The sequence below is a fragment of the Bidens hawaiensis genome, unplaced genomic scaffold (assembly GCF_021521415.1).
Source record: "Bidens hawaiensis isolate Kalapana, Puna unplaced genomic scaffold, B.hawaiensis_p1.1 tig00045531_1, whole genome shotgun sequence".
Classification (NCBI taxonomy): Eukaryota; Viridiplantae; Streptophyta; class Magnoliopsida; order Asterales; family Asteraceae; genus Bidens; species Bidens hawaiensis.
Window position 1 is genome coordinate 55,093 of NW_027498118.1, and position 12,487 is coordinate 67,579.

At 32.9% G+C, this 12,487-nt stretch overlaps 1 protein-coding gene across 3 annotated transcripts; it reads left to right on the top strand.

The window, feature by feature from the left end:
* Nucleotides 1–8,334: 8,334 nt before the first annotated feature.
* On the top strand, nucleotides 8,335–12,197 carry LOC143595805 (succinate--CoA ligase [ADP-forming] subunit beta, mitochondrial-like). 3 transcript variants are annotated; one of them, XM_077074737.1, is made up of 12 exons: nucleotides 8,335–8,358; nucleotides 8,521–8,632; nucleotides 9,430–9,540; nucleotides 9,617–9,728; nucleotides 9,853–9,917; nucleotides 10,529–10,606; nucleotides 10,695–10,769; nucleotides 10,872–11,024; nucleotides 11,104–11,403; nucleotides 11,490–11,612; nucleotides 11,729–11,800; nucleotides 11,908–12,197. In XM_077074737.1, exons 2-12 carry the CDS (start codon nucleotides 8,531–8,533, stop codon nucleotides 11,986–11,988), a joined length of 1,272 nt encoding a protein of 423 aa, XP_076930852.1. In that variant the 5' UTR covers nucleotides 8,335–8,358; nucleotides 8,521–8,530; the 3' UTR covers nucleotides 11,989–12,197. The 3 variants fall into 3 exon arrangements, with proteins under 3 accessions (XP_076930852.1, XP_076930851.1, XP_076930850.1); XM_077074736.1 differs by having other exon boundaries at nucleotides 8,336–8,354; XM_077074735.1 differs by lacking the exon at nucleotides 8,335–8,358 and adding an exon at nucleotides 8,368–8,440.
* Nucleotides 12,198–12,487: the final 290 nt, after the last annotated feature.

The window sequence follows — 12,487 nt, forward strand, 5'->3', positions numbered from 1 at the left end:
TGGTAACAGTAGTCAGTATCATATGTTTATTTATTTATTTGTTTGAATGTTTTTTCTTTCTTTTTGCCTTAAAATATGTGCGGTCGTTTGGTCGTTTACTTTTAAAATAATAAGAAACATCATGAAATTGATCCTTTTCTATGTGTGAACTTTTATATTATCTAAAAAAACAATAGTTTAGTTAAATCATAATAATAAAATGAGAATTTTTTAATGGGATTACATTATAGGAATACAATAAAATACAATAATCATAATATTTTAAAAAAAAATTTATAGTTATATTACGATAAATGTTTATAATATATTCTTTCGCGCTAGTGTGGAAAAAACACGCTTTTAATCATAAGACGTCAATCATCTTTGTACCACAGCTTTGTATATATTCTACTGGTAAAATTCTCGTGATAGAAGACTACGCAATTTTTATTATTCAGTATAAAAGTGTCACCCTATATTGTGTCAAGATCTTTCCCAATAATGTCTCCAAATTCTATAGCTTGTGTTAAACATATAAACAAACTTGTTTGGTAAAGTCGTAAGTTATACATTTAGTCAATATATTACATACGAACAAAGTAACATGAATATAATGTTTTTAGTCGGTGTCTAGTTTAGTACTAGTTAGCCTTGATCACATAAAAATAAAGTTGATTTCTAGTATATTGTTATACACATGTAAAAGAGGATTATTCAATAACTTTTATAAGTGAGAGGAGAAAAAAGTTAAATGATAAAATGATATCTTATCTTATCTTACTATTTCAATAAACAAAAATAATGATGTTTAGTTGTCCTAACCATATTCAATCATAGTATAAAATTCTCTCTTAATCTTCTTATATCTCTTATTCTTAATTCATGTTATCCATGGGTCATGGGTGAAAATGGTTTGACCCGTGAGTTACAACATTTGCAATATATTTCAAGACTAGGTTAGAGTCTGTGCTTCACACAGGTAGAAAATATAATAAAAATAAAAAATTATTATATGTAATACGTAAATTCAATTATTTCATATAAATACTTTTATTTATGACTTTTTTTATCAAGTTTTTGATATATTATGCACTATAATTTTAAGTTGAAAACCAAATCTTGGTGTTTGATTTATTTAAAATAAAAAACTCATACCGATATTGTTATATTAAATATTGTGTATATAAAAAGACAAAGGTTTTGTTGTAAAAGAAAATAAATAAAAATATATTATATTATAAAACAAAAAGAGAAACGAACGAACAATCTTAAATGGTTGTGTTAAAGAGATATGAGAAAACAATGTGATATTGTGAATTATGGAAATGTTAACAATTATATATAATTTTGGTTTTATCTTTAAAGAGAAATCACATTTATATATGTTAAGTAAAGAAATCAAACACAGTTATCGATTTAGTGGAGCTGGTAAACACCTTTGGTTTTGAAACATAAGGTATTATGTTTGAAACCCGTATCACGGGTCATGAGTTATAATAGGAAAACGAGTCATTGTTCATAATATAATAGGAAATAGACAAATAGTGGCATGACATCTAATTGGCATCATAGTTAAATTTCATGTGAACAAAATTATGTTGTTTTAACAAATTATTATGCACACATTAATGATCATTTATAGCACTTTAATAACTAAAATATAATTATTCTCAATGTATACTTTATTTTTTATTAATAAATTCAACATTTTTTTTAAATGTGTAATATAATTATTCTCAATGTATACCTAAAATATAGTTATTCTCAGAAAAAAAAATTAAAAATGTAATATAGAAGTATACTATCCTATAACATACTATTTTAAAATCATTTTGAAGTTAAGTTTCTTTGTATTATGTCATATGTGCACACATAATGCACTTGCAATTAAATTAAACATCCATAATAAACTAATGTAGTTTTTATTCAGAAGAATAAAAAGATTGTAGTTTAAAAGTTGCCTTGTCAGTATTCCCGCCTTGACACAATGAGAACATTAGAATTGTCCATGCATTTAAGAATAAAAAAACCATATGACCATGTTTTCGAAGCCAGTTATGTCAAAACATTCACACTACTAATGTACAAAAAATATTAGTTAATATTATTAAGTTAATTATATTACTAGCTAGACATATCCAATAGCCATTAAATATGCGGTAACGATATATATTAAATATAAAAAAAAATTTCTTATACATATATATTTTCTTTAACCAAGTAATTAGTTACTGTTGAGCCGTTTTAAGTCTTTGGATTTTAGAAGTGGCCAATATACGCTTAACATATGATGTTTCACCATAAACAACTTGTTCATATAGCAACGGTCAAGGAGGTCTTGAGGGTGGGCAATATGGGCGCCCGGCATGAGCACGTTCTTTTCGGGGGCACGGAAAATTTAAAAATTCTGATAATATATATATTTTTATAATACGTGAACACTTTATAGTATATTTGATATGTCATAAACTCATTCTAACATCATTATTTTGCTATTTGTTATGTTTATTACTATAACTTTAATCATCGTTCTAAAAATATAGTTTACACTATTTTTTTTGTTCGTTAAGGATTATAGGGGGTAATTTTTGGGCTCGGGCGGAGTACATGATTTTTCAGGGCCGGCCCTGACAACGGTCAGGTTGGTTGCACAATGAGTAAACAAACAAAATATACTCGGTAAAATATATTTTACAACAAAACTATTTACGGGTGAATGGAGCGTATCTCGCATGAACACGACTAAGTTGAATCAGCCATTGATATTTCACCCACTGAACCTGCCAGAACCTTTAAACATTGGCGCCGCTCTACCCATGAACCCGCCTCATGCGACGTCTTCCTCATACAAACACACACACAAGCTCTCTCTCTCTCTCTCTCTCTAAGCGGGCATAAACACCCACAACGACTTCTTTAGTGGGGTACCCATCACTCGGGTTAACCTACCCGCGAACGCCCCCGTCCCTCCTTACAAAGTGTGAATAACATTATTTATAGCAAAATTATTTGTAGAGTATGAATAATATGATACAAGGGGAAAATTAGCGTTATTTAGGGGAGGTTGATGATCACTTTGGCATAAAAAATCGAAAAAAGGAAAACTTAACACAAAACATTTCAAGTTTAAATAATAAAATTGAAATCAAACTGAAACCCAAAAACCAAAACCAAACATTTTCCAAAAACTGCAAAAACCAAATTTTTGGTTTTTGTTTTTGTTTAAACCCAAAAATAATCAAAATCAACCCATGCACACCCATATTCATCACTACCGGATGATGAAATTTCTTAGTTTGTCACTTAGGTAAACCAATTAAGGTAACCTAATTATCATTAGATTTTTGTGTAACTAATTTAGTTAATAGTTATTATTTATTAGTCAAACTAGTGTTAAAACATAAAATCATTATTAGTTTAAGTGTTGATCTCACCTTCTTATATTTTTCTCTTACCCTAAATCATAAACCTAGGAAGGGTTTTTTGTCTTTTAGTCTCGTAATGAATGAATTTCACACATGTAACAAGTTAAATGTTTAAATCAAGCAAATATGAATCGAGTCCAGTCTATATATCTTTATGGCCGGCATGACTCACTTTGTATGTAAATGTGAATGAAGATACCGACAATTTCCTAATTTTGTCACAAAATAATAATGATTGTGTGATAGATCGATAATTGCCAAAACCTCAATATTCATATTTCCAGTCGTTTTCGATCAACATCTTTCAATATTTAGTTCACTCATAAACGTCAGTGTCAGACCTTTTTAACAAGGCATGTATTAAAATGATGATTAGAAGTCAATATTTTACAAAAAAAAAAAAATCATCTTAGAAATCTGTTTCCGTAACTTTATAAATATATTCATGGTTGAATTTGAAATATATTTTCTAATTAAAAATGTAGAAAGAAGATGTGACATTATAGGCAGGCATTTAGTTAGCGTAGTACGTAGTAGGTGATACTGATAGGTATCCTGGTTGGACGGGGTGGGGGACATATAGATGTTAGCCCCACGGAATCTGGTTTTGCGCAATCACCGGCTTCACTTTCCACACATTTTGTGTTTTGTAGTGTTGTGAAGTTCAAAAGTTTGAAATGATATATATTTATATTTCATTGATAATTTCAAATTATCATATTACAATTGAGAAGCATGTAAACGAGTAAAAAGTTGTGTCGCAACCTTTCTTTTAAATGACAAATTTGATCCTATTGAAAACAAAATTACAGTTCTTCGGCGTCGTTATGTTACTGTGAACGGCATGCTGAACTCTTTTAAAAAATGTAACAGCATATGGGACAAGGGACCCAATTGTATCAAAAGCAAAAGAAATCATGTGTGTTAATTCTCGGCACAAGCCTTCTCATGCTTAGCAAAAAAAATTCGGATTTTGTCATTAATACGGTCTGCCTAGCAACAATTTTGGTGCCCCTAAGCCCGACAAAGGGAACAGTTTAGTAAGGTCCACACAAGCATGATTCACCCCCCACCCCTGCACCCATTCAAACACAAGATTGTTCGTAGGTCGGAGAGTATACATCCCTTCATGTGGATCCGACAAGATATTCATGGGAACCTTTTTTGCCTGGATCCCCGTTCGTTTTGACATATCAAAAAAGGACATCCCTGACTAAATCATGTCTATATTTAAATCCTGACAGCTCCTTGCAATGAACCGCATGTTCACCAAAAGTATATAAACAAACTTTACGACAAATTGGACATAGCTCATCAACTGGAAACATGGGGGGGGGGGGGTTATTAAACGATATTTAAGAATGGTCTGGGTTTTCACTGTTAGCATGTGCTGGCCTAACCATTCGATGGGGATGGCGGTCAATAAATCTTGAGCATGAGGAGATTGAATACATACTAACACTGCACTTTGTCGAGTGGATATGCCAAACTTCTTTCCTAAACTCTAGACGATTAACGTTGGGCTTTTTTTTTTGGGGTGGGGGGTTCTTATCAGCAAACCTGGCAATATCAAGAACAAAATTGAAATTTTTCAAACAATCTAACGCACACCCAAAATCAGAATCCAACCCATGAACACCACAATCCCGCAAAATGTGGTCCTTAAACTTCCAAGATTATGCTCTCGAGACAACGAAAGCATATGTGGAAGTATCCTCAACTGAATATACCTAAGCCCCCCAAACGGATTGGGAGAGACGCTAGTATCCAATGAATATCCCCAAAAAAACAGAACCCCGCATACCACAATATCCTCGATTGCCTCTATGAGCCTTTAAATTTAATATATTTCTTTATGTTTATGGAATACACATAGCGGGTCCGATAGATATGAAATTAGTTAGAAGTGCGAGAATGATACATAATTTATGCGTAGTGGATGAAAGATAATTACATATAACGAAAAAGAAAACGATAGCCAATTAATATTTGTCTTAAATATCAGGTCATTTAATCCAATAAATTAATAAAATTTAGAATTAATTATTATTTCGTACAATAGTTGGAGATGATATGAAAATTGAAGCATTGATAAGGATATTTGTAGAGTTGGATAGAAAAATTATGTTTTTGTTTCACTTATAAAATCTAATGTGACAATTTTTTTTGGCACGCTTATGAAGTATTTAACAACTTACACTGGTGATCGTTTTAGCACCTATCGATCTCAAAACCGTTGGATCATACAAGTGGACTTGCCCTGTAACCGGTTGGACAACTAGCCCGAGCTAGGGATCAACCGCCTACAAGCTACATAAAACGGTTTATCCGAAGTCCAAACGATGTGATAGGTTCGGTTTCGTTAATACACCAAAATCAACACTCTATTAGGCCCATTGGGCTCTTCACTCTAGAAAAAAGGCTCATTAACGCTTCATTTAAAAAGGTTCGGCCCACGGGCCCAAATTTTCTACCCGGCTTCCTAAATTAGAAGTTGTTTGTGGAGACATTTTACTTTATGCATACTCATAGTGCAAGCTTATTTAGATAGAAGACCGGTTGTAATAAACCGGATCATAGGGTAAATATTGGAAAAGTGGTTTAGTGAGAAATGAGAATACTTAATTTAATTCATTAGTACAGTTGTTCAAAGTTTACTACTTCACTTCGTGGGAGTTAATCCTTTCATAATATGTTAAACACGATTGCTTAGACATCTACTTAAACTTCACACCCGTTTTTAGATTAATTTGCTTCAGGTTATATGCAATTTTCTATGATATATATGTTATACGACCAACACTTTTAAATATCATGTTTAATATAAAATTCCAGTTTTATTTTCTGTTAATATATTTGGGTGAAATTGAATTTGTAATCTTGCATCATTTCAAGTTTTTTTGTTTAACGTTTTAAAAAATTAAACTAATTTTTTGTGACTAGAAATATAAAATATTATGTTTTTTATGGGAATTGTTTTCTTTTTTTAATTTTATATTATAATTTTGTCTTTACTATTTTATGTTAAATTTAGCTATATATAACTACATCAGCGAAAACTATTTTTTATGTTACATAGTCTTAAGATTTACTTAATACTTATTGCTAGTTTGCTACTAGGAATGATTCATATGTAATTTTCTGATAAACTAAATGCATTACAATAAATTACTTGTTACAAAACCAATTTAAATACAAGACTCGTGAATTTTATATACACTTGTATTCTCGTTTTTAGTGTGAGCTGATTATACTATACACGATACTCTGCACTTTTTATAACTTATATTATAACTTGTCAATCACATGTTCAAACATATTATGCGATTTTTCACTATATAACGAATATATTAATGTAATTTAATAATTTATATAGAGTTAATTTTATCATTACGAATAGAGTAGAGTGTCATTTTTGTCCATGTGGTTTGATAAATAATGCGAATTTAGTCCAAAAAGTTTATTTTTTGCATATGGACCCTCTAGGTTTCCCAGTTCTTGCCAATTACATCCAAATCACTAACCCCGTTAAATTTTATCGTTAAGTCATGGGTAAATATGTATTTTCACTATTTCGTTATTATAATACGTATTTCAGTGAATTGCGGTTTTCGTCTTTGTGGTTTGTCAAAATCTGCAATTTTAGTCAAATAGTTTTAAGTTTACATTTTTCTTTCATATGGTTTCATTTCACTTGCAATTAAACTCGAATTTCTTAATCTCGTTAAGCTTTGTTGTTAAACCCATCAGTGCGCCCTTCACGTGAGCGGCATTTTCTTCCTTCTTTTTTTTCCTTTTTCCCCAAATACACCCCAACCCCTCACGTGAGAGGGTTGCAAATTAGGACTGATGTTTATTTGGAGAGAAAAACGGCAAAATTGATCGTCAATTGAGGGGCACGCAAATGGATTAACGACAAGACTTAACGAGGTTAATACATTCGGGTTTAATTGCAAGTGAAATGAAACTAAAAGAACGAAAACTGCAAACTTAAAACTATTGGACTAAAACCGCAGATTTGGACAAACCATGAGGACGAAAACCGCAATTCACTGAATAAGTATTATAATAAAGAAATAGTGAAAAGACATGTCTACCGCTAACTTAACGATTAAATTTAACGACGTTAGCGATTTGGATGTAATTGGCAAGAAATTAGAAACGTGGAGGGTCCATATGCAAAAAATAAACTTTTTGGACTAAATTCGCATTATTTGCCAAACCAAAAGGGCGAAAATTGCATTTTACTCTTACGAATAAATATAAAAATATATGATGGATGATGCTAAATAAACATCACATTTAGATTTATACACTAGTATGTCTGTCACATCATACATCTCATATAACTTGACAAAAAATAATCACATGATGTGTGAATGCATGTCATTGCCGTTTTTCTACCCCTAACCAAAATATAAACTGATTTGATTTTCTGTACAAAAGAAAAAAAAAGTTTTTTTATTCATGTAAAATCATTTTTTTTTGAACGGCCAACTAAGTAACGCCGAGTACTTCGTACGCGGCCCTCCAATGGCTAAAGGTAGCCCGAGCCGGTCACTAGTCCGAATGGAACCCCCAGCGGTCCACTTATTGAGGGATTCACCGGATAAAACCCGACCCCCACGCTCGTCAAACGGCACGACAGCGAGGAGCCGGTAAAACCGGGTGAGATCAGGACTCGAACCCTGACAAGCCAGAGTCATCTCTCATATCTTCCATATAAATTGGTGGTAGTGAGGTTTGAAACCCTTACCTCTCACTAGTAAAGTGAGTGCTCTACCATTAAACCAGAACCAATTTATATTAGTCTAAAATATAGATTATTTATGTGAAAATGATATTTTTCGAAAAAAGAAATACAAAATAAAAATCTTAAAAAAATATAGAAAGTGCAAGAAAGAAAAGAAGGTTCTTCAGCAATTCCAATTCCAATTCCAATTCCAGCGTGTAGGTCAATTACTCTTCGCTTCCGGTTACCAATTCTCTTCTACCGTCTTTGATTTCTTATTATTATTATTATTCTCTGATTCCAGGTTTCTTTCTTTCTTGGTTTCCATATTCTTTATTATTCGATCTGTTTTCTTATTATTATTTTGTTTCCGGGTCGACCCAGATTTAAAACCATGGTGAGAGGATTATTGAACAAGCTGGCAAGTAAATCCATCAAGGTTGCCGGAAACTGGCAGCAGCAGCAGCTCCGTCGTCTCAACATCCATGAGTACCAGGTTCTAATTCTATTCCTTTTCCTTTTATTTATGTTTATTTTATGCTATTTTTGGTTATCGTTTTGTTTAATAGAAAACTGCTCGAATACTCTGTTGTTGTTTATGGGTTCTTGATGCTCAAGCAAGCTTTATCAGTTGGTTCAATATGCAAATTAATTAAAAGCATGCCTAAATGATATTCATAAACTGAAATGCTGCTGCAAGTTATTGATCAATGACTGATTTTGACATTGCCATGTCATCCTTTGAGGTTTGGGACTCATCTATAGAAAAAAAATTGTTATTTTTTTTATAACTGCCACATCAGCGGGTATTTTTATCTTAAATAGTATGATGCCCGAAGAAATCTTGTTTTCTTGATCTTGATAAATTGCATCGGCTTGAAAGATCCCTCCTTTATGCTCTTTTAACATGTTTTAAGACGTATGTCTGCATAATAATTGCTCCCCTTTTCATATGATGGATAGATTCTTAGGCTATGCGGTATGGTTCACTCCCCTTATTCTCCATCATTCGCCACATCAGCTTTTTTTCCATCATTCAACTCATGTTATACATCATTTCGTTTGTTTATATTATTTAAAACCAAAAGTAATGGAAAAAAAGATAAAGGGGGATTGGGCAATGACCGGCATGAGAGTGGTCATTCCCCTCACGTCACTAGTGACGAAGAAGGGGGAGGGGTGTTCAATGGCATCATTTCCATCATTCCCTTAACCGCACCCCATAGCCTTATGGTGCGATGCCTGATATGATATATTTCTTTAGTCATTTACTCATAAAGTTTGTGAAATCAGGGAGCTGAATTGATGAGTAAATACGGCATTAATGTTCCAAAAGGTGTTGCGGTTTCTTCTGTTGAGGAAGTAAGAAAAGCCATACAAACCACATTTCCCAATGAAAAGGAGGTAATATTTGCCTATTTGACCTTTCGTTTGGTAATACACCTGTTTGGGGTTCATATATGTTTTGTTTCTGGTTCAGTTGGTGGTTAAGAGCCAAATCCTTGCTGGTGGACGAGGTCTAGGGAAGTTCACAAACGGTCTTCAGGGTGGTGTTCACATTGTCACAATTGACAAAGCAGAAGAGATTGCTGGTATGATACCATTTTCTTCTCATCTTCACTAAATTGACTAGCGAAAGAGGAAAAAATGTTATTTTTTTTAAATCTGATGGATGGATTACTAATCCTTTTGCTTTTGGATTTGTTGTTCATGTAGGAAAGATGCTTGGGCAGACTCTTGTCACTAAACAAACAGGCCCCCAGGGCAAAGTCGTCAGCAAGGTTTGACAATTTTATATTCTTATTCATCTTAATATCATTGTTGTCATTTGTAAGTTATGTACACAGAGGATATACATATAGTTGCGCTGTTGCAGAATCTCTCTCTACAAAATTGTGATTTGTCATAGTTTAGCATTTGAAGTAAGTTTTGTAGAAATTGTTATGCTAAGTCTATGTTGACTTAGTGTTTTGGTATTTCTTTCTCGTGGCGACATTTTTACTCTTTGAGAAGTAGGCATATATGTTGAGTTTTATAGTATCGATTATTGACTTTGTGTAAAACTTAAAAACGTAATCTCTTTAAAAAAACATATGAGAGTTAGGTCGAGTGCTAGATGATCAATAAGTAGCTAACATGTGAGTTATCAATATGTTATGTAAACCCATTTTTAGGTTAATTTTCTTGGTCTAAACCAACTACTAATGAGTGAAATTGCAGTTTTTGCCATAATTGTCTTAGTATAATCACGGTAATCACCCATTACAAATAAATGGATGGTTATAACTTACAAGTTTTCTGACATTTTCATTTACCCTATTTTACTCTTCTAGTCTTCTCTTTAAACAAATCCAGCATCTTGAAACTAATGTGCACACTGTATTCGGTGCAGGTTTACTTGTGTGAAAAGGTGTCACTTGTGAATGAAATGTACTTTGCAATCACTCTAGATCGTACTACTGCTGGTCCAGTAAGATTCTTCTTAATTATCCCATTACAAGTTTTTAATATAAACTTGACACACACTCTAACACACAATTTGGTGCTCACTTGTTCAGCTTATCATTGCCTGCCGAGAGGGAGGAACCAGCATTGAAGACCTTGCTGAGAAATTCCCTGACATGATCATTAAAGTACGCTTTCTTTCGAGTTTTGACACGATTTTGCTTCTGGTGTTTCTTGTAATTGTTTGATGACCCTTGTCAACTTATGTTTGAATAATTTACTTTTGGCAGGTGCCAATTGATGTTTTCAAAGGAATTACTGATGAAGATGCTGCCAAAGTTGTAGACGGTCTTGCTCCAAAGGTAGCCGACAGAGCCGCGTCAATAGAACAAGTCAAGAAGCTGTATAACCTTTTCCGTGAATGTGATTGCACACAGTTGGAGGTGACAATTAGTTACATACCTCTACACAGAAATTTTGGTTTAATAATTTGGTATTAAGTTTAACCTCCTATTTCTTCAGATCAATCCAATTGCAGAGACTTCTGATAACAAACTGGTAGCTGCTGATGCTAAGCTAAACTTTGATGATAATGCTGCTTTCCGTCAAAAAGAGATATTCGCTCTTCGTGATCCAACACAAGAGGATCCTCGTGAGGTTGCAGCTGCAAAAGCGGATTTAAATTATATTGGTTTGGATGGAGAAATTGGATGTATGGTGAATGGCGCTGGATTGGCAATGGCCACAATGGATATTATAAAGTTGCATGGTGGAACACCTGCCAACTTTCTAGATGTAGGCGGGAACGCTTCTGAAGGCCAGGTAATCAAAATAAAAAAAATGGGACTTTATAATATTTTAGCCTTTTAGGCTTGCTCATAACAATTTTTTTAAAAAAATGGGTGCAGGTTGTTGAGGCTTTCAAGATCTTGACATCAGATGACAAAGTGAAAGCAATATTGGTAAATATTTTTGGAGGAATAATGAAGTGTGACGTCATAGCCAGTGGGATTGTTAATGCTGCCAAACATGTGAGTCGGCAATACATTTATTCCAATGTCACAAATATTTTAGAGTTTTATCATTTATGCATGAAAAATACATTTTGGCAAACCTCTTAAGAGCTTTATAATTTCATTGAGTTCAGGTTGCATTGAAGGTGCCTGTCGTGGTTCGTCTTGAAGGCACAAATGTGGATCAAGGAAAGAGGATTCTTAAGGTATATGTTCACTTTTTTTTTCAAAACATTAAAGCTCCATAATAATTATGTAATGTTCATAGGACTAAAAAAATTAAAACTTAACAATTCTTTTTTGGGATATATAGGAAAGCGGGATGACATTGATCACAGCTGAGGATTTGGATGATGCCGCTGAGAAAGCGGTTAAAGCACTTAAATCGGCTTAAAGATACCACTCTAGCAATGTTTTGATTCTTTTCTTGTCTGTTGAGAAGTTGTACCTCGATCACGCAATTTCCAAAATGAGTGAGTGCGGGTTTTTTATCATCACTTTTCTAGTTTTTTGGATAATAATCGAGACATTTTGATTTTCCACATGTTAATGCCAGTAAGATGATTCAAATGTGATTTAGCCTTTTGAATTGCAACTGTTGTATCAGCTTCTTTTGTTAAGTCATCAACTCTTGTAAAACCTCAAAAGGCGGAAACAAAATTTAAGTTGGGTCTAATGTTAATAAGTTGCATATTTAGGTTATGCGGTTTTTTGTCATTCGAGTGTAACACAAACTTTGCATAGATATCATGTTAAACTAGGACTGTGTATTTGAAGAGAGGAGTTCATTTAAGAACCAAATTTATTTTGGTTAATTTATCTACACTATAATAAGTTAACAGAAGCCAAACATGTAACTTTTTAAAGTTAGTACCCAAATTTCTTGTCAAACT

Excerpts from the sequence above, each read along its gene's own strand:
- LOC143595805 (XM_077074737.1), top strand. The coding sequence starts at position 8,531 with ATGGTGAGAGGATTATTGAACAAGCTGGCAAGTAAATCCATCAAGGTT. Across the intron at positions 9,541-9,616 it reads CATTTCCCAATGAAAAGGAG|TTGGTGGTTAAGAGCCAAAT; the intron begins GTAATATTTGCC and ends TTTCTGGTTCAG. Across the intron at positions 9,729-9,852 it reads CAAAGCAGAAGAGATTGCTG|GAAAGATGCTTGGGCAGACT; the intron begins GTATGATACCAT and ends TTGTTCATGTAG.